General features: G+C 41.3%; 2 protein-coding genes across 2 annotated transcripts; both read left to right on the forward strand.

The window, feature by feature from the left end:
- Positions 1 to 654: 654 nt before the first annotated feature.
- On the forward strand, positions 655 to 1761 carry LOC121389665. Its single transcript, XM_041521314.1, has one exon. The coding sequence runs from the start codon at positions 655 to 657 to the stop codon at positions 1759 to 1761; it is 1107 nt and encodes a 368-aa protein (XP_041377248.1).
- Positions 1762 to 3328: 1567 nt separating this feature from the next.
- Positions 3329 to 4636, forward strand: LOC121389666 (uncharacterized protein F54H12.2-like). The gene has a single exon (XM_041521315.1). It carries the CDS (start codon positions 3329 to 3331, stop codon positions 4634 to 4636), a length of 1308 nt encoding a protein of 435 aa, XP_041377249.1.
- The last annotated feature ends 18279 nt before the right edge of the window (positions 4637 to 22915 follow it).

The raw sequence follows: 22915 nt of genomic DNA on the forward strand, positions 1-22915 counted from the left end.
TTAGTAGCAGCAGCAGTAGCGACGAGGACGACATCTTGGTCTGCAAATGTTCAGAAAGACATACAATCAAAAGAGTGGCTACCAAACCAGAAGAACATTTCATGGATCAAACGGATGCTGCCTGTGACAATATGGATGAAGATGGTGAAATCAAAGAAGCCGTGGATCAAACAGATGCCGCCCGTGACACAGACGCTGCCTGGGATGAAGAAGACTGCTGTTCGAGACGTTACCTGTTCTGCCATCGTCCCGAAATGCGCCACGTCTACACACGGATGCAGACATTTGGGTGGTGGCCCATACAGTTACGCCAGAAACCGAGGGAGCTCGCCAAGGCCGGTTTCTTCTACACAGGGGATCACGATGCCGTCGTCTGTTACTGTTGTGGACTACGCGCCTACCGATGGCAGAGAATGGACGACCCAGTGATGGAACATTACAGACTGTCCCCGAGATGTCCCTATGTGAATAACGTGTTCAGACATTAACTGTTTCAAACACGCGTGAGACACTTGAATGTTTTTGACATAACTGTATGTTTTGTCATATATTTTATGTACTACATTTTTGTTGTTTAGTAATAAAATTTTGTGTTGTATCCTTCTGTTATTTATAAATAGCATGACTTTAAAACCTGTAGGCCAGTTGAGAACCATGTCTCGGTGGGAAAGGTACCTAGAGTCTATTTACTACGATGTAAAACATCCTGGGAGTTATGCAGGTCCTAGTAAACTGTATCAAGCTGTTAAAGCAGAGGGTAAATTTAAAATTCCTCTGACACGTATTAAGTCATGGTTGAAAGGTCAAGAGACCTATACCATGACACATCAAGTGAGGCGAAAGTTTCCACGTAATACCTATGTTGTGGAAGGGTTAGACAGTCACTGGCAATCCGATCTAATGGATATGGTCAGTTTGGCTAAATACAATGACGGGGTGAGATACCTCATGGTGATCATTGACCTGTTCTCCAGGTACTTGTGGGTGCTACCACTCAAGTCGAAAACGGGGAACGACGTGGTAGAGACTTTGACAGAATTCTGGAAATTAGAGTCCAGAAAACCCAAACTGTTTCAGTCCGATTCAGGGTCAGAATACAAGAACCATAAGGTCAAAGCATTGTTGAAGTCGCATGGCATAACGCAGCTGTTTGCTCTAAATGAAACCAAAGCAAGTTATGCCGAACGGGTCATTAAAACCATCAAAATGCGTCTCTATCGCTACATGTTAAAAAACTTTACTTACAAGTACATGGATGTTCTAGAGAAAGTCGTCTATAGCTATAACCACACCAAGCATCGAATGTTAGGTCAAACACCAGCCAGTGTCAACCAAACGAACGAAGGAGAGGTCCGTCTGTCTCAGTACCTGATCAAACCTAAAAAGGCAATCCACAAAAAGAAGTTTACATTTAACATAGGTGATAAAGTACGAGTCAGTCATCTTCGGGGCACCTTTGATCGGGAATACCAAGAGAAATGGTCTGGCGAAATATTTACCATTGAGAAAAGGTACTGGTCTCAAGGTAAAGACTTGTACAAATTAAAGGACTGGGGTGGTGATGCCATCGAAGGGACATTCTATGCAGCTGAACTTCAAAAGGTGACTGAGAATCCTGATCAACTGTACCGTATCCAAGACATTGTGAAAAGGAGAACTCGTAACAAACAGAAAGAAGTGTTGGTCAAATGGCTTCACTGGCCTAAGAAGTACAATTCGTGGATTCAAGAAGCAGACGTTGTTCGATATCAGACAGTATAAAAGACCTCAGCACATGTTTGACTTTTCATTATCATGGAAGAAATTGTAGAGACACAACCTCTGTCAAGAAGTCATTCGGGTGATACCTGGACATTTTTTGGTAAACGTGTGGCCAAATCGGAAACGGTATTTTTCTCTCAAATCATCATCATATACGTGGTGGTGATTACGTGTATCATCAACTTATCTCTTCATCAAGGTAATTCTAACTTGTGGACAGCACTACTCAGCAGTAGCTTGGGTTATTTGCTGCTGCCAAATCCCAAGATCAAAACGAATAAGCACCATGGATAAGTACATTACCATTCGAAGTACAGACAGCACGTCTTACTTTCCCGACAACACACACTGGTCTTTTAGAGTCAATCTATATGACAGACTACATCTCGGAAAAAAGTGGGTGGTAGCAGCCACCGAAATCACCATTCAGAACTGGGAAGTTTCGAGAAAATCAGACAGCCATGACATTTACGTGTGTTCCAACATCTGCTACAGCTCACACGTTGGAGAAAGAAAGGAGCCCTTGCTGAGACGCATCTGTTTGATGGGGAATAAAAAGGAAAGATCTTTTGTGTTTCCAAACTATCATTACGTACCCCTGAGACTGGAAGATGTGCAGATCGTGGACATCTATATACAGGACGCAGATGGCAATCCAGCCTCATTTATCACGGGACCAGTGACGGTGACACTGCACGTAAAGCCGCAGCCTTTTTGGTTTTGAAACATGGCTGAATACGTTCTAAAACATTACAATTATTTAAAACTGATGACGAATATTCACGATTACCATATGACTCTGGGATTACTGAATGATATGAATGAAGAACAAATGTTGGCCTTGGTGGAGATCGTTCAAGGGTTGCTGGACGGACGTATTCACGTCGGAGCAGGACAGAAACGTCGATTTTTACAGTCTAACAATGAATATCTGAACATGATGAAAATGCTCGTATCACCTGCCGTGATGAATAGAACTAGAAAACGTATATTGAAACAAAACACCCCTTTGTTAGCCTTCATTTTGGACGACAGTCACCTGGATCAGATGAAAGCAAAAACCGTATGGTCAGTGGTCACGGATAGCTGGAGATATGCAGGATCTCTATAAATAGGATGTCTGTCAAAAACCATCATCATTTGAGATAGAACCTTCAGAGGAGCAACATGTCAGACCAGTACAAGCTGTACGTTCCCGACGTGGACAAATGGACCCGTTTCTACAAACTGCAGGCACAAGGCAAACTTCAACCTCACTTCGAAATTCAACGTGGTGGGCAAAGTCAGATCATGTACAGCGTGGATCGATGTCTAGAACTCTACGATCCTACGTGGAAAAAAGAAAAAGAAGAACAGAACAAACCCCCGGCACCCAGTGTTGTCATGGTCTCCCCAACGCAGCAGGTGGTAGAGCAAGCTAAGGCCGAACAGAAACGTCTTCTGAAAAGTATAAAAGGGAAAGCAACAGAGCAACCAGTCAGTTCGTCAAGAAAGCGCAAAGGAGACACAAAGAGCAGAAGCAATCAGAAAAAGCAGAAGACAGATCGCTTTAGTAAAAAGAAGTAAGATGGCTTCCTATATGAATAAAGCTGAAGTAGAGGCCCATGCCGAAGAATTCTCTATCTTTGAACGTTCACGTACGTTCACTTCTGTGGAAAAAATATATTATGAGGTCACGAGACCCACATCCCAGATCACCACAGAAAACAGTCCTGTGGAGTTTAACGTTTATGGACAAGGCATCGATTACATCGACCTGAAACGTACCAAACTACACGTGAAAGCCAAAATCATCAAAGCCGATGGCAGCATCTTGACAAAAGATGAAAAGGTGGGACCCGTCAATCTATGGCTCCAGAGTTTGTGGTCTCAAGTGGATCTGACACTCAATGGAAAACTCATCACTACCTCGACCAATCTGTATCCATACAAGAGCTATCTTAAAGTGTTGTTGAATGGCACGTCCACAGCCAAGGAATCGTCTCTGCAATCCCAACTGTACTACAAAGACACAGCAGCCGGAAACACTTTGGACGAAGTGGATCCAATAATGGGCATCAATTCGGGACTTGCTGACAGAGGTGCTTTATGTGAAACCAGTCACACCGTGGATATGGAAGGACCGCTGTACGAAGACTTTTTCGACATCAAACGTTATCTCATCAATGGCGTCAATCTACAGATCAAACTGTTTCGGACCAGGCCTTCCTTCCATCTGATGGCAGGAGAAGATAATCCTGATTACAAAGTCAAGATCGAAGACGTATACCTCAGAATCTGCAAAGTGCGACCCAATACGGCCATCATCACAGCCCACGCCAAGGCGTTGCAGGATACTGAAGCCAAGTATCCTTTCACAAGGAGCGACATCAAAGTGGCCTCTATACCCAAGGGACAACTGAGTTTCACCTGGGATCACCTGTTTCAAAATAAATGTCCCAACAAAGTCGTGGTGGCACTGGTCTCTGCCGAAGCAGTGAATGGCAGTTACACCAAAAATCCATTCAATTTTGCCATGTACGATCTGGACACGATTGCCTTGTACGTGAATGGTGAATCCTTACCGGCTCAACCTCTGCACGTAGGCAATAATCAGTACATCTCGGCCTACAACAGTCTGTTCGAAGGAAGAGAATCCATAGGACTGGACGTGTCTAGAGAGGATTTTAGAAGTGGATATGCTCTGTATCAATTCACCTTGGAACCTTACCACTTGAAGGACGGATACCTGGATCTTATAAAAAGGGGTAATCTTCGACTGGACTTACAGTTTAAAAAAGCCTTACCAGAAACGGTCAACTGTTTGATCTACTCGGAAGACAACCTTCTGCTTCAAATCGACGGAGCCAGGAACATCTTGTATGCAGAACCATGAACACCTTACAGTTGGAATGTGCTCTGAACGCCGATCCGGTCACAAGACATGTCAGAGTCTATGCTGCAGATGAACTTCCACAACACCGACTGACTCGTTTTCCACGAGGATTCATTGTGAACACAGAACCCTCGACCATGAAAGGACAACACTGGGTGGCCTTATGGTTAGACAGTGCTAACCATGGAGAATTCTTTGACAGTTTTGGAAAGCCTCCAGAATATTACCAGAGACAATTTCGAGCCTTTCTGCAGAGAAACAGTGTATGCACCTACTACAACGACAGGGTGCTTCAAGACGCCAACAGCAACTCGTGTGGACTTTTTGCTTTGTTTTACGTTGCTATGAAATCGACGGGATCCTCGCTCAGAGACATTCAAAATTATTTTTGTTCAGCTATTATAGTCAACGAAGCTATCGTGTATCAGTTTGCCTTAACATATTTTAATCATTGTACATTATAGTTTTTGCCCTTAAGGCCTCTCGGTGTAACCCAATGTGTGTGTCCATTGCATGTGTAGTTGTCTCTAGAGAGACCAGAGATTGTAATTAGAAATAAATGAAAAACAACCCAAAATTTCGCTAGCCCACACAAGTCCCGCTCGAATCGATGGACGGTTGGGAGGTATGGCACTGTGTTCTGTTTTTACTACAACACAACATCAACATAACAACATTTTTCAAATCATTTATTTGCTCCCGTTTCAAACCAGTGGAGATAAGGGTTAAGGAGCAGACCTCTATTCCACTTTACAATGATTTCCATTTAAATGTTTTCTTTCTCCTAATTTTCTTGAGCTTTCGTTGTGGTATTGCCGGTGGGCGCTTCTGTCTCTGTAGGGTTGGTTCCATCTTTATTGATTTCTCTGGGTTCAGCATCTTCTTTGGGTCCATTGTCTTCTTCTTCACATCGGCCAAGGGTTTGGACACAATGGGAGGTGTTTGCCCTTTTCCATCTTGACCCTCTTCATGTCTTGGGACATCCATCACTTGTCCTTTTAATAGGCGTATATATTTTTCTTCAGGCACCAGAATGTTTTTGTCACGTGTTGCATTATACTGTCTTTAACAAGGGTGCTATACTCTGTAGCACGAGTACGATGATATCAGCTCGTAACACTTTTTCTTCTTCTTGACAGAAACCGTCTTGTCACCCAACACACGTAATACTTTTTTGTGTTTCTTCAACTTTTCAAATGCCTGTTTGGAGAGTGGAACGTCACTGTGCAATATGTTGGCAATAATGAAGGTCAGGGTTTTCAGTTGATCCTTGGTTATATGTTTCAACAGCAGACTTTTCTGTTTTGTCGATTTACCAGACAGCAAGAACTGCAAGAACATCAGGTTCTCCTTGATGACTTGAGACATTTTGACGATGCTTTGAAAATACAGTGCTATTTATACTCTCGGGACGTAGACGATGGAGTCTTCATTGGGAAATATCCGAGTTCTCAGTCTTAATTTGTCATCGGCGTTGGGCGACATATCCACCACCAAATAGTTAAAAGTGGTCTTCATGGCATCGCTGTACGCTTCTACCAAAACACCCGCATGGCCAGGAAACAACTGACGACCCAGCGTCATGATCTGTGATGTATCTCTCACATTTTTAAAGAGGACAAGATACCAGGTGTTGAGAGCAATGGTTCTGGCAGACTTTCCCTGTCCATAGAGGTTTTGGGTAATGAATACGACGCTCAGTCTTCTGTGATGACATCCTTGTGTAAACAGTAGCTCTATGTCTTTGTGCTCTAGTACGTGATTCATCAAGTCATCCAAAATGATAAGTCCATGTTGTCCATCGGCAAATTCTTCTATTTCTGTCTGCGTGGGTAACCCCGAATGAAACATTAGGTTAGCTATAGACTTTTCCATCTCGTCGTAAAGTGTCTGGTACACGCCATAGCAATACATGATTTTCTTTGGAGGGTCTTTGACGTACATGCCATTCAGGTTCTTCAGAAGTCTGTATACCCACTGAGTCTTACCAGCACCCGTTGGGCCTGATACACACATACTCGAGCAAGGTTCAAATGGTGCCAAACTCTGTGTTTCCCACCAAGGACGTGTGGGATCCACCACTGCTTCGGGACTCCACGAAATGGCACTCTTGGGTAACGTGGGTTTTACTGCTTCGAATGTCTCCTTTGTCAACCATGATACTCTGTTTTCCAAATGGTGTACTTGAGACAGATGGTTAGGAAGTCTCAACAAATTCTTGGCCAGGCATCCAGGAACGGGACAATCTTTTCTGACACGACCCATAGCGACAAATGTATCTATTAAACTAAACTACTTTGCAAATCACAACTATTTTTATAGAGTGGCCCTGTGTGGCCCTGACGTGGCCCTGTGTGGCCCTGTGTGGCCCTGAGTGTGGCCCTGATGTGGCCCTGATGTGGCCCTGGCCCTGAGTGGCCCTGATGTGGCCCTACGTGGCCCTGTGGCCCTGATGTGGCCCTGTGGCCCTGTGTGCCCTGAGTGGTGTGGCCCTGATGTGGCCCTGTGTGGCCCTGTGGCCCTGTGTGGCCCTGATGTGTGGCCCTGTGTGGCCCTGTGGCCCTGATGTGGCCCTGTGTGGCCCTGATGTGGCCCTGATGTGGCCCTGATGTGGCCCTGTGGCCCTGATGTGGCCCTGTGGCCCTGTGTGGCCCTGTGTGGCCCTGATGTGGCCCTGAGTGTGGCCCTGTGTGGCCCTGTGTGGCCCTGATGTGGCCCTGAGTGTGGCCCTGTGTGGCCCTGTGTGGCCCTGATGTGGCCCTGATGTGGCCCTGATGTGGCCCTGTGTGGCCCTGAGTGGCCCTGATGTGGCCCTGTGTGGCCCTGTGTGGCCCTGAGTGGCCCTGTGTGGCCCTGAGTGGCCCTGTGGCCCTGATGTGGCCCTGTGTGGCCCTGTGTGGCCCTGTGTGCCCTGTGTGGCCCTGATGTGGCCCTGAGTGGCCCTGTGTGGCCCTCTAACATATAAATGTGTCCTATGATATTTCTCTCCTGTTTGCCAGAGATATAAAAGTCCCTGTTGCCCCTTGTTCACCACGTGGAGGTCGGAGAGATTCAAACAAGATATACCAAATTTGATGTTTTTATGGAGAATGTAGTGGAGGGAAAATACCAAGTTTGATGTTTCATACCGAGTTTGATTTTGGGGAACAAGTTTGATGAACTATACCTATGATTTTTTTTTTTTTTAATCCAAAACATTAATTTGCAGCTTCCTCTTAAACACAACTTGTTTGTGTCCAAGAGGTGAGTGGAGAGTGGGATAATGCATGGAGAATTTAGATTACTTATACACAAATTTTGAATCGCTGGCCTAAAATAACGGAGTATTGACTCCATAAATCACAAATGTATCGGACTATTTAAGAAAAAAAAAATACAAAAGTGAATTTGAACTGCACTCAAACAAAGTCCGAAAAAAAAAAAAAAGTTACCGTGTGGAGACTGATACCAAGTTTGATTTTGGGAGATAAATACCAAGTTTGATGTTACATACTAAATTTGATTGGCGGAAAAATACCAAGTTTGATGTTTCATACCGAATTTGATGATTCAACTTTAATAGCCATAAGGAAGAGTGTCCAAATTGTCTTGAATGACACGCTTGGTGTACACTATCTTGTACCTTTTCTCTTCAACTTTGTTGTAAATTTTTCTCTTCCTTTTTTCTCGTGAAATTTTGGATGGGTTCGTCACGGTCAGGGTAGCATCTCTGGTGGGTGACAAGACTATCTCGCGGATAGCTTCAAAGTTGATGAGCTGTGCATTGGCATAGTTTAAGGAAAAACCTCGCACCTTGCACACTTCTGAGCCTTTATTGGTTCTGTAGCCATAATTTTTTGGACCACCAGAAACAAATTCGGTGATAAACTGACCATCCAATTCGTCAGTCAGTTCTTCGAGATAATCTCCCAGAGGGGGCTGATAGTCTCCAAGTCTTGCCACGAAAATGACCGAGTCCGTGTCGTAATACAACACATTTTCACCCAGCTGTTCCAACACACTGTACAACTTCAATCTTGCCCATGAAGTGGTAAACGTTGCCAGAAAAACATTGGTTTTTAAATCTTCTGGGATGAAGGTGGACTTGTGTTGATATTCAAGCTGCAAAATGGTTTCTGTCAACACGTGGAAATCGATGATGTCTTTGGTGGGATCTGCCAACATCTGGAAGAAAACGTCTGCATTGTTTTCGTGGATGAAGGCAGACTGCTTCATATTCAGACGTTGACCATACTTCCCCCAGAAACTGTTCAGACACAGTTTAGCCAGCGAACGAAGTCCCGGATTCTTTGTGATTTTGTTTCGGTCCAGCTGTACGCCCTCTTTGTCTCTGTACTGGCTAATATATGTGTCTTTGTCTTCCTCAGTGATACACCATTCGGGCCATCCACTGGCTTCTTGTTTTAGCTTGAGAAAGGTGTTTATGTACTCGGCAAAGAGACCGCCGTCACGTGTTGTTGGATTGTACTGTGTTGTTTCAGGCCAATGGTAGACCTCGTAGACTCTGATGACTTGGTACCCCTTTTCCAGGGCTTTAAGAATTTCTGGTATGCACCAGGTTCCAATGATGTTCCTCTCTTCATCCGAATGATGGCATGGTGTTTGTAGTTCCTGATCCGAACAGGTTCTGCACAAAGGAAATTTGAGTTTTCCATTGGAACGGTAAGGCAGAACAGGATGGTACAGTTTTCTAGGAGGGGCAACTTTCACCTTAGCGATTCCAAAGTATTGATGCAGTGGCTTGAAATCCTTGTGTATGATTTCAGGATGTCCCACGGGATACTGACAATATTTGTTGACCCAAGGGTATAGAGACGTGAAATCCACGTACTTGACTTCTTCTCGTTCCTTGACTTTGTAGTGTAACGTGCTGGCATTCGTTCTTCCTCCAAAGAATGAATCTCTGGGATTTAGTCGGTCTTGAAGATCTAACGAGTTCACAAACTGTGACAGTTCTCGGTTGGATTTCAGAAGATGGTTAAACTCGTGTTCCCAGATTTCGATGACTTTGTATCCTTTCACTTTCAGTTCTTCTCTCTTTCTACAGGTTAGGGCATACAGTTCTTCAATGGATTGATTGGTTCTAGGATGGATGGTGTTAGAACGCTCGTGTGGGAAGCAGTGTCAACAGCCGTGCCACAAGCAGTCATGGAATTCAAAGGCCGTGTTCGTCTTAGCACAGAAACCATCCAGTCGGTAATGAGTTCCTGGTACCTGATGTTCCCCTCCATTGAGTGCATGCTGTATCTGGTACTTGTTCTGATTTCGGTGTTGAACCCATTCCAACCACTGGATGGACACTCTGCTGAACTGATCTTTTTGGATGTACCCCTCACTTGGAACTTGAGCAATGGGACTGGGTACAGTTTCAGACTCGAAGATGGTCATCCCACGATCTCTCAACTCTTCTTCCGTCAGCCATAAATCAGGTTTCACCTTGATGGATCCATCCTCATTGACCGTCATCCAGTCTGTGATTTTCTGGGTGTCTGTAAGTTTGACATGCTGATGTTTCTTGAGAAATTTGCTTTGAAAGATGCCCATACATACCGAGGCAATGGTGATGTACTGGGCAAACGGATCGATGCCATTGATGTAGGTGACAGCTTTGGTATCGAGGTCTATCTGTTTTTCACCAGTGGCTTCCAGCATCAGAGCTTGAAATTTTAAGCAGGCTTCTCTGAGAACAGCGACGTCAGAGACACAGTATTCCCTCATCTCTTTCTGAAAGTCGAACATTCCCTGTTGTTCAGTATGCCACTTAAGAAATGTTGATCTCTCCTTGGATCCCATGTAATTGGCACCATACATGTTAGGTTCGGGAAACGGTCCACGATAATTCTGGTTTCCTAGGGTGTTAAAATAATGGGGAAAGTATCCCTTCTTCAGTTCCGTCAAACCAAATGCCTTGGGAAAAGCAGCCAGCTTCATGGGGAGAAAATTCAAGCTGTCAATAATCCTGATGTTAAGTCCTCTCTCCACTTGCAGGTACATGATTTTTGATCCATTGTAAATGATTTTTTGTGGATACATCGACTGGTCAATCATGTATTCCAGAAGAAAGTAGGCATCGTAGGCCTTGTTATTATGGGCGATAGCCGTGACATCTTTGTGGTCGTCTTGGAACAGCCATTGGCAAAACCGAATGTGGGCTCCGTCGCCTCGAAAGATGACTTGTCGAAATCCACAGGTCTGCTCACATGGTTCCTTCAGGTAATTCTTCTTCTTGTCTCGTTTGTTACAGCATGGACACCTTGACCCGCATGCATGACATTTGGATGTTTCTGTGACTGGTTCGTGTTTGCACACTTCACAGGCCGTCTGTGCCACCAGGTAGTTTGGCACGTGTTGTTGTTTGCCACACCACGATTGCTGGCAATGTTGACACCGAGACTGATGACTGCAGTTGTCTCCTGCACAGGTTAGGCAGACTCCACTAGGCAGGTAACCTTCCTGGCATTGAAGTAATTCATCCTGGCGGCATTCGAAATCGTAAAAAATGAATTTTGTGTGGACCTCAATGTGTTCTTTGGGAGGCTGGTAGCAAAGATGACCTTGGTCCACATAGTTGTTACAGCAGGGGCATTTCCATTCCCCGCAGGTGTGGAGTTTAGGATCCCTCTCGCTTCTGTCGAGCATTTTTTTGCAGATGGTACATTTCCAAAAACTCTCACACTTGGAGGGGATGGTGCGTCCTTTCTTGTCTTGCTTTTGTTGCTTGTGACGTTGAAAGCATTCCGGCGATCGACAGGTCACGTGACAGTGACGACACGACATCTGGACTTCGGTTTCGGGACAGTTCTGGCTATGACACACGATGCAGGTTAATGAGCAGGAATGATTTTTCTTGTCGTTGTATGGTTTCAAACAATGTTGACAAAAGTAGGACGCCGAAAAAAATCCAGTGATCTTCACAATGGCGTGAAAATGGGGTGTTGGCTGCTCCACAAAATATAGAAAGAGTCTGGGTGCCTGTGACATCTGGTCGCCCACTCGCAGGAATTTATTACCCAGTTCGGCACTGATCACGAGGATTTGGCATCCCAAGACTTGTTCAAAGGCAGGAATGTCATTCAAACTGCATGGACGATCGGTGGGTACTCCTGCCAGTTCACACAGTTTCAGAGCCAGTTTTTTCTGTTCTCCTCGATTCCTCTTCCTTACATTGTCATAAAATGATATTGGACATTTCTTGTGATGCATGATCAAGTCGATGAGCGGTGTCTTGGGGTAAGGACCACCCACGAGGTCTTGCCAATCTTTGCTCGAGATGCAGTTCAGTTTGGCCCAGGCAACACCGATCGCACGGGACATGCACAGGTCATCGTCGTTCACGATTTCCACCAGTGACTGCTTTATGTGCACCGAGTTGTTTGGGCCTGTCAGAACAGTTAGGTTGGTGGCTGATCTTCCGCCTCTCGGGATTTGTATGGTACCGACTTGAATGCTGAAAGATGTGTCCAGTGGTAAATCTTCGTTGCTCTGGAGTACTTTCTCGATGTGTCCCAAGATGACGTCAGCATTCAGTTCGGATAGCGGTTGTAGGGGTACGACGATCGGTGAATTCAGGGCATCGTGATGGACGATCACACGTCCAAGGTCGCTGCCTTGTAGATCGATGGTGGCTTCTTTGAGAACGTCTTCAAACATGGCATGCAGATCGTGGTGTAAATCTTTGAGTTTTTTCCCTTTCCACTGCTCGTCAAACTTTATGTCGTAGGTCGTGTCGACTGCCGATGTTTTCTTGTGCGTCCTCGTACCTTTCTTTGTAAACGCGTAGGGAGTAGATGGTGTTTCAGTGGTTACTGGAGCGGTAGCAGCAGCAACAGGACCGATCCCTCCCACTTGATTGATGGTACGCTGGCGTTTCAATGGCGGCTCTGACGATGTAGATGGTAGTGGCGGTGGTGGCGACGATGGTCTCTGTGCACACTGTAGTCTATGCTTCATTAGATCGGGCATTCTTCTGAACGTGGCATTGCAAAACGAACATGGCAGACCTTTTCCCTGTTTAACGTCGTCGGCTTCTTCAGAGGTAACCATAGGTTCTTCTGGTTGCCATTCCCCGTCGTCAATACAAATTCTGGCCAGTTCGTCATAGGATGGATTCCAATGTTCGTCACACAGTTTGATCAATTCCTCGTATTCCTCAGGTGTTAAGGGAGACCATAAGTCTTCGACCTCGGGGGCAGGAGGAGTCTCCAACGCAGTGGCTTCTTCTGATTGTTCCATCTCCATCGCAGCGGCTTCTTCTGATTGTTTAATTTCCTGACATAGTAGCTCTACGAGTTTTAAATTCACGTATTCGTCGTTTTCCAGCCCATATTGCTTAGCCCAGGCAAGCAAGTCGTCGCTGCTCGTGAAAGAATCCACCGTGGCGTTGATGGCAAAGCGATCCATCTAAAAAAAAAAAAAAAAATACAGGCCTATGGGAGAGGGGGGTACTTTTAGGTCAGTAGTGAGGGGCATTATTGAGCAAAGACCCCCAGGAATTATTTTTGTAACATTTAAAAATAACCCATTGGCACCCCTACTGGCTCGTAGTGTGCAGAGATACGTTTTTAGATTAGGTCAAAGGTTTTGTCATACATCAGACCTAGTGTTTTGCATAAAATAGTACATTATACGTTCATGCTATAAACAAAATGTATGATTGGCGAAAAACAGGTAGCTGTCAGATATACATGTTTATTTGTGTGACGAGCAATTCCTTAGACATTTCAGATCACAAGGTTAATATTTATATACGTGCTTATTTACATTGTCACCTTAACTATACGTGTGTGTGAACTTTACGTCATCGACATCAGTAATAATAATTTTAAATAGTTCATATATTATACCTTAAAAACACTAGTCTTGAGTATATATTTTAAATTGATATTTTAAATTATTAATATTGCTCGTCATTCTTTTATTTCAATATCACAATCTACTGAATGTAAAACATTTTTTTTTTATATGAACACTATGAAAGGGGATTGTTTCAATGAACTGTTACAAAGTATAACATGTGACACGCTTAGCACTGATAGCAGTCAGAGACGGATCCCTGGGGTGTGCAACCTGAGGGGTGCTGTCGAAGTACTGTCTTTTTTGGGGGGGGGGGAGAGGCCCTGGTCACAGGGACCATGGTTTACTCGAATTTATTATAATATTGTAGGGTATCACAGGAAGTTTGTATTTTATTTATAAATAATTTGTCCCCTCCCAGTTGCTGCTTGGAAAGTGTAATTTTTTAAACCCTCAGAAGAACCACTGCAGTCACCTACCCGGTACTCGGGGCTTTTTAAAACCCTCAGAAGAACACTGATATGTAAGTATGTCTACTAAAACACACACTACCTTACTATTCTTTTAAAACGTGCATTTTTTTGTTACAACAGATCAATTAAGAAATTAATATCCATGACAATGATATTTGTCACAGAGTTTCAGAATTAATTGACATTATATATGGTTGAGGGGATTTCACTATATACTAATGTCTAGAAATATTTACTGCTTTGATTCTTTTTTGGCAAAATTACAGTTAGGTAAATCATGTACAATTTATCATTTTAAAATCAGTATTGTTTTGTTCCAGTACAAATTATTTTTACATCAAAGTGGGTTCACTTTAAAAATCCCACCACTACAATGTCTAGACATGATTTTATCATATTGATTCAAATGGTATTAAAGTTTGACCTGGAGGGTTTACTGGACCGGTGGGGTAAGATTTTGTTATATAGCTACTATCGTCTAGTTGATTTTTAAAAATTTTTACACCATGTTTTATGTTCCACACGGCGCAATGTTCGGTTATTGATACAATATACACGGCTTTCATTAATGGAGTAGGAATTTAGTCTCTCACTATACCACTACAATGTCTAGACATGATTTTATAACATATTGATTAAAATGGTATTAAAGTGAGAATCGTGCAATTATTACATATATATTAATCTGACATTAAGGAGGAGGAAGTGGGTGAGGGGATGGTCTCTCACTATACCACTACAATGTCTAGACATGATTTTATAACATATTGATTAAAATGGTATTAAAGTGAGAATCGTGCAATTATTACATATATATTAATCTGACATTAAGGAGGAGGAAGTGGGTGAGGGGATGTTCTCTCACTATACCACTACAATGTCTAGACATGATTTTATAACATATTGATTAAAATGGTATTAAAGTGAGAATCATTCATATATATTAATCTGACATTAAGGAGGAGGAAGTGGGTGAGGGGATGTTCTCTTTCTATACCACTACAATGTCTAGACATGATTTTATAACATATTGATTAAAATGGTATTAAAGTGAGAATCGTGCAATTATTACATATATATTAATCTGACATTAAGGAGGAGGAAGTGGGTGAGGGGATGTTCTCTCTATATACCACTACAATGTCTAGACATTATTTTATTGATTAAAATGGCATTAAAGTGAGAATCGTGTAATTTTTACATATATATTAAGCTGAAATTTTCAGGAATATTAACTTTTATGAGTGCATCAAATTTGAAAAACAATATTTTTTTCCATGTTCAAGAAAGGATAATTTGATTTTACAAATTCAAAAAAAAAAAAACTGGACAATTTTATTTAAAAAATCCCAGGTTTATGGGTAAATGTCAATGACAATAATCTGGACACATTCGCATATATTTGTTATTAACAATTCGACTGAACCAGCCTTTACGTGACCTACGATTCGCCCGCTATCCTGTCAACGCCAGGTGTATTATTTGTGTCGACAAGGTCAACGCTCTAGATTAAACAAATTTTTTTTTTCAGGAAATAAGTGTATTTATGATTTAAAAATATTTAGCGGATGAGCATTTGTAATTGGGTTGTAATGTCCCGTACTACAATATGTCGATAACACAACCGTGTTACAAGCCAAGCGCAGATCCCGGGTGGGGGGAGTGGTGGGATGACGCTGACAGTCATTGCTCGCACTATCATTTTGGCTGCGGTCATTATCCCATGTTTATATGTTAAATTTAAATTATTTTGTTGAAGTATTCAACCGACACGTAAACGGTGTTGTCTGATCAGTATCGAATACCATTTTAGCATGGGACCCTGGTAAGTCGAGGTACTTAATAATTGTATTAATATATTTTAAAACTGCTTTGTAAATTTATTATAATTATTAGTCAAATAATTTTTTTAATTGTTACTTGAACCAACAATGCAGAAAAATCTACATATTTGATGTAATCAAAAGTACACACGTGCTTACAATCGGTCTACCCCCGCCCACTAAACTAAAAAACACGAGTCGTGTTATTTACTATGTTCAAGAATAGAAGCGCAAAACGTTATAAAAACAAAGTATATAGCTGCAATTTGCTTGGTTGAATTTATATCTTAAAGAAATCAATAAAAAAAGAACTGTTTTTATGAAAAACATTATTGATTTAGCGGTCAGCAGATTGCTACATGGTGTTTAAAAAATATTGCTTGCAAGATAAGGTGGGACAAACTTCTTTTTTGTTTTTTAAATAGGTTTGATTATTTCTAATTGTATTGATCTACATCTTAGTTTACGTTTTCAAATTTTAGCGCCCTTATTTGCTTGCATGAAAAAACGATTGACGTGTGACCTCACATTTTTACTGACGTCACTCACTAATGCGTAAAAATAAACATGCACATGCAGACGACACTTCGATAGATATTTTGGGCATGATCGCCATAAATTACGAAAACTACAAATGTTTTAATTGTCATACGGGTCATGTGTTTTTGACCTATTTTGGTTCCTGTGTAGAAAAACTAATTTTTAAGGTAAAATGTAACAAATAATTGGATATACTTAAAATTTCTTAGCTATTTGACTGTCTACACATCTTACTGTGAGACTTAGAACGTAAACAAACGGTAGGTGGTGTATTACTTTAAAAAGAGGTGAAATCCTAAATGACACGACTTAATAGAGACAACGACTCAACAGGGGTGAGAGTATAACACGTTTTCTGTCTATAATGTTTGAATGACGTCAGTCTTTGAATGACGTTGCATACAAGAACAACTGCTTCCGTTTTTAGAAGGCAGGAAACTTTCAATGTAAAATTGTTATTTATTTCACCGTGTTTGAAGAAAGAACGATTTTCAAAAAGTACCATTTGTTAAAACGTTATATTTGTCCACCACTGCAAACACATAGATCTTCAAACTAAATCAGTATAAGAAAATTAACTTACTATTTTCAGATGAAGTCTTGATCCAGTCGATTTCTAACAGTGACAAAATCTCTCAAAATTATCCAAATGAATCTTCTTTCTTCTAACAATGACGAAATATCTCAAACGAATCTCCTAACAATGACGTAGTAGATGTGATCGAATAACAATCGTTTTCGGCGAGCGAATGACAATTAAACCGTATCTAGCCTTTTTATACTCTTTCGTGCCAGTCTAAGTAGGTCAGGGGCCGGTCTAAGTAGGTCAGGGTCGGGTCAGTAGGACGTTGCACACGGCACAGTAGGCCAGTCTAAGTAGGTCAAGGTCAGTCTAAGTAGGTCAGGGCCGGGTCAGTAGGACGTTGCACACGGCACAGTAGTCCATGACGTCATCAAGGTCAAGGCCAGTCTAAGTAGGTCAGGGTCAGTAGGACGAGGTCACGGCACAAGGCCGTGACGTCATCAAGGTCAAGGTCACGGAAAGTAGGTTATGGCACCCGGTAGGCCCTGATACTACTATTACGGGCGCAGCCATTTTGTATCATCCCAGTGAATACGCCCTTTGGCGAGCCGGTGGTTACGTCATACTTAATGTGTCACGTCAGGAAGTAGTCTTAGAATTGAAGAAACAAAACGTACCTGATTTTTGCGGATGCATCACAATGTTCTGTAATAATATCCACCCTAGTAAGCCAACAATATAAAGTATATATTATTTTTCAATACAAAATAAACCACCACTGTCAAAGTGTCGAAATAACTGTATAATGTTTTGTCCATACATTAACCCACGTACTGAAATAATAATGGAAGTGTTTTCTTAGTTAGTTGGTCCTTTCTTTCCGTGGCCTACACATGTGATTCCTGACTAACAGGTGTATATTTGCATGGTATCCAGTCGGTACCATCTAGTCAGGGTAATTGATTACCACTGTCTAGATACACATACAAAAATACTTGCCAGGTTTTTTTTTTTAAGATAACGGTATTGTGGGATAACCTGTCGCCCCTACAGTGTTAACGGACATTATCAGCCGTCCTTTTTTATTACTGTAAATAATTCTGTCAAACCCTTCATTAAGTAGACTTTCCCATCTAAAATAAAAAAATTGACCAATTACGTAGTTCCAAAGAAAAGCAAATTATCACTTGGGTATCGTGAGTGGTCGTACTCTACCAATAGGCCTAATACTATGCATGTTTTCTTTGGGGTTTTCTTAACAGACAAAAATACTATATAACTTCATTTCATTCTGTTGATGCAAATTGAAATATATTTAGTTAAATAATTTATTATACTATCAAGTCATTTACGTCGTTTTGCAAGTCTGGTTGATTAAAGCGAAGCGCCTTGTAAATTACTGTTTTTGTCACTTCGCCCCGAGCTATAGTACCAGACGCAACGAAAACGAAACAAAATGGCTGCCCCCAGTTAGCAGGAATAATCACGTTTTTTTAATTAACTCTAAAATTACGCGTTTTGACTTAACATGTCCCGTGCACTACATGTATAGCTATTTACGGACTAATATTTTTGTAAATCTTTATATAAATGATTGTATATAGACTATTTTTTCTCCCAATAAATGTGAGTTTGGGTGTGCAGGTGGTTGTGCGACAGATTGGTTTGGTGATGGGGGAAGGGCCATCTAGCAGTGGCTCCTCTTCTTCCCCCGACTGTAGCTCTTTTAATTTTTTATCATTAATAAATATTATATTTTAGATGTTTGGTTACAGCATGCTCTTTCAATATTTTTTTTACTATGTTTATTATACATATTTTTAATTTATCTAGTTTTCTATTAAATGTATCGACTCAAAACTATATGGAAAGGTCTTTTATTTCAGAAAAAAAAAATGTATATTTAACAATAATAAAAAAAATAAAATATTGAGGGGTCACCGGAACAGGAGCGGACAACGGTTTAGAAGGTGGCGGGGTGTGTGGGTGGAGGCGGGCAATAAGGGGCCTAAAAATATATAATTAAATATTTATATTAAATTGTTTTTATTTGGACCGCCCGTCTATTATTGGCGTTTATTTGTAATATTAGGAATCAGCTCTCATATGCATACTGTTTGGACATCCCATCTAAATTAAGCATTCCATTTTAGTATAAAGTCGAAATTATCCCTATTAAGTGTCCGATGCTCAGCCACTGGCCCTGCCAGAGACTGGACGTGAAATGGACGTGCCTTAACCTGAACTACTTTTGTATATAGGGCGGGACGTAACTCGGTGGTAAAGCGCTCGCCTGATGCGCGATCGATCTCTGATCGATCCCCGTCGGTGGGCCCATTGGGCCATTTGTCGTTCCAGCCAGTGCTCCATAACTCGCGTAACAAAGGCCGTGGTATGTACTATCCTGTCAGCACATATAAAAGATCCCTTGCTGCTAATCAAAAAGAGTAGTCCATGAAGTGGCGACAGCGGGTTTTCTCTCTCAATATATATGTGTGGTCCTAGCCTTAACCATATGTCCTACGTCATACAACCATAAATAGAATGTGTTGAGTGCGTCGTTAAAGAAAACATTTCCTTCCTTTCTTCCTTCCCCTTTTGGATATAAGCTACCTTGAATCCGTAGCATCAATGAAACATCTTTGAACACACTACCTTTCAGTGTTTATGAGTAGGATGTTGTATGTGTAAGTTCGGTGGTAATCGTACTTCAACCAAGGGGGCGAGACGTAGCATCTATGTTTAATTCAGGCAAAAACCTACCTCAATTACAAACCCACAAATGGGAGACCGAACGGCTATGGGAACGAACTTGTGTATCTTACTACGCTATTCTACCAGAGGTATAACAGGCGCGAATACAATAGTTTTAATAGGGTGGAGGGATGGGGGTAGGTAAGTAATCCCCGCCCCCAGAAATATATATATAGAAAAAAAGTATATTTGCCTGAGCAGGGGTCGATTTTGGATGCATTTTTGACAATGTTCACATCCATACAAACCACACCCAAGCGAGGGTTGGCGGATATCACACATATATTTATGGAAACTTTGCTCATCAAACTTTACAATAATCCTCATTTGAATAAAGGTTTAGCTATTAATTTTTGTGTGTGTTGTTTTACAAAATCAGGTTCTTTGAAAATTACCCCAACTGGTCGCGCCCCTCATTTTTCACAAGAGAAATCGGAGCATGAATACCGAATCTCATTACAACCAAACAGTTTACACTCCTGACGAAAAATCAACCATTAACCATAACAAAATTCTTCGTATTACAAATAATAAGCTTTGAAACATCGATCGATGCAAAAACCACAAGCGAACTATTGTCGCCATAGGGTACACATGGGAGCTAACTGTATACTGCTACTTATACACTTAAGAGACAGTCCACAGCAAGAACATTGTCACATACTCATGTCAAATTTGACTGATACGATCATAAATAACGACATTATGCCAGTATTAAAGAAATAATTCCATGAATATTTCGCCTATGCGTTTCTGTTTTTTTGACAGAGTATATATACATACATTGATTTCAGTTAGTGTCGTCATGGTATTTGTAATTCAAAACAAACTCGGGTGATAGAACTTTGCCATTGTTAGACATCGATTTTCTACAAATGTAAAGCGTATTATGTAAATGATGAATATATACTCTTTAAAAAAGATGGCGAACCTAAAATATGAATGTTATTTTCAACTATTAGACCGAACATACGTTTTGACCACAGACATCCTAGTAAAGAATCTTCAGGTCTGTTTATCAACACACCGAAACACATTCATAGTTTGCACGTGCATCACGCAGTTGCCCGGTACACGTGCGTGGGTTGTCATTATCGAGTCTGACAATTTTCAGTTAGGTCGAATAATCACTGTGGAACATAATTTCTGTCGATCTTTGTTATTCTGTTGATCATACAATTGTTATTGTTTTGTTTTTATTCATTTTTATTGTTTGAATTTGAGATTTAATGATAAAAAACGTCAACTTTCAAATTTCATTTTTGACCCCAATCGTCCTTCAAGATCTTTGGTGGTCATATAACCTACTGTAACACTGAACTACCGGTTGTAATGTTTGCCCAATTAATTCACTATCATCATATAACCATTCCCTACAGCTAATATACCTTACAATTTTGGCAATTGTAAATTCTTATTAGAGTTCCCCTATTCTTTTTTTAAAGAGTATAGTTCCTTTTAGGAATAATTGACAACGATGCAATGTAACGGACAATATAGCTTTAAACAGTTCCTCGGCTAACACCATCAACATAATCAATATCTGATCATATATATTTTTGTGCTAAATGGAAAGACACAACATGATGAAGTGATAAAGGAAACAAAACATATTTGCTTAACAAGTAACCATGTTTTGTTCCTTAGAACGAGTTGGTGACAATTGCATCATTTGGAAGTCTAGGGTCTAGAGAAGTAGTCGTCATGAAAACAGCAGACTCGTGTTCTCGATGATGAAGGTGATGGTGATGTCGAAAGGTAATATATATTGTGTTGCTAAATCACACACACACACACACACACATATATATATATATATATATATATATATATATATATATATATATATATATATATATATATATATATATATATAAAACACACTGACGGAAAAACACGAGTGCATGTTTTCTTTCAATGGTAAATATTTCAAATGGTTTATTGATGATTATTTATTTATTTGGATTGTTATGTCATGTCTTCATTACTGAATACATTTTAATAAGTTTTTTTTTATTATCATAGAAAGAGATGGATAACGTTGAAATGTGGTTACTCTATACCATTTTCCGACTCAAATCAATAGCGTGTGTACCCTGAGGAAGAGAAGACAAACCCTCGCAACATGCAGCCTCACATTATCCTGCTGCAACGTAAGGTTACGCGCATCGACAATCTAATTAAAATGAGCTCCACTGGTTAATTACTATTACCTGTGGATCTAACAGCACCCCGTTGGAGCTCATGTCCAGTTGACATTTCATTCGGCCAATCAAAACCTTACTTGCAAAATTATGCCAGTGATTTGAAAGAATTGGAAAACATTCGGGATTATGTCGACGGTATACGAAATGATTCGGGTGACTTACCAAATATGCCGGAAACTAATTTCAATATAATATTTTATATAAAATTCGTTTCAAGACGAAAAAACAACAACAACGTGATGGTATAGCCATAAAGTCAGGTAATAGTAATTACAATCCAGAGTTTATTTCTGCACTATTTGCCCTGTTTTTTAATAGCATAAATAGTCTCGCCCGATATTTTCAGAATTGGTATGTTCCCGAATAACGCTATAAAAGGCGAAGTGTAATTGGTCGATATTTAAATTGTTATTTATAGATGAAATGTCACCTGGGCATGGGAATCCACGCAATGCTGTTAGATCTACTGGTAGACCAGTAGCGTTAATTTTAATCAGATTGGCGCATGGATAAGTGACCTGATTCCGATATCTTACGGCTATAAGATTGCCCTGAAGGAAATGTTTTATTTAACGACGCACTCAACACATTTTATTTACGGTTATATGGCGTCGGACATATGGTTAAGATAAGATTGCCCTGGATAACCACGAGAGGTGTTTTCACGCTATGCGAAATTACCCCCAAAACGATAACAGACCCTCCCCCAAATCTGTCGTTTTCCTTAGCGTACGAATCCGAATATCGCTCACCTCGATGTCGATAGACACGTTGTCGTCCATCTGACCTTTAAAGCGAGAATCGCGTCTCGTCACTGAATAACACACGTCTCCAGTGGGCCAAGTGAAACAGATTTGGTGCATGTGCACGTAGCCATTGCAATCGACGTTGTCTCGCCAGGGTTTAAGTTGTGGATCAACGTACGGACATCATGGCCTCAAGTTGAACACCCGCAACCGATTCCTATCCGTTTGAGAACACATTGGGCGACCATGAGTGCTTACAACCTGTCACGGCGTCTCCGTAGCCGTCTGAAGTCTGTTACGGAGGTGTTTGAGACGTATGCTTCTGTAACGCGCGGATGTTCGCTCCTGGGACAGTTAGCTAACTTTCCTGTAACTTTGAGACGCCAAACTAATTAGAGAAACACCCCTACGGTAGGCTAC

The sequence above is a fragment of the Gigantopelta aegis genome, chromosome 15 (assembly GCF_016097555.1).
Source record: "Gigantopelta aegis isolate Gae_Host chromosome 15, Gae_host_genome, whole genome shotgun sequence".
Lineage (NCBI taxonomy): Eukaryota > Metazoa > Mollusca > Gastropoda > Neomphalida > Peltospiridae > Gigantopelta > Gigantopelta aegis.

Excerpts from the sequence above, each read along its gene's own strand:
- LOC121389665 (XM_041521314.1), top strand. The coding sequence starts at position 655 with ATGTCTCGGTGGGAAAGGTACCTAGAGTCTATTTACTACGATGTAAAA.
- LOC121389666 (XM_041521315.1), top strand. The coding sequence starts at position 3,329 with ATGGCTTCCTATATGAATAAAGCTGAAGTAGAGGCCCATGCCGAAGAA.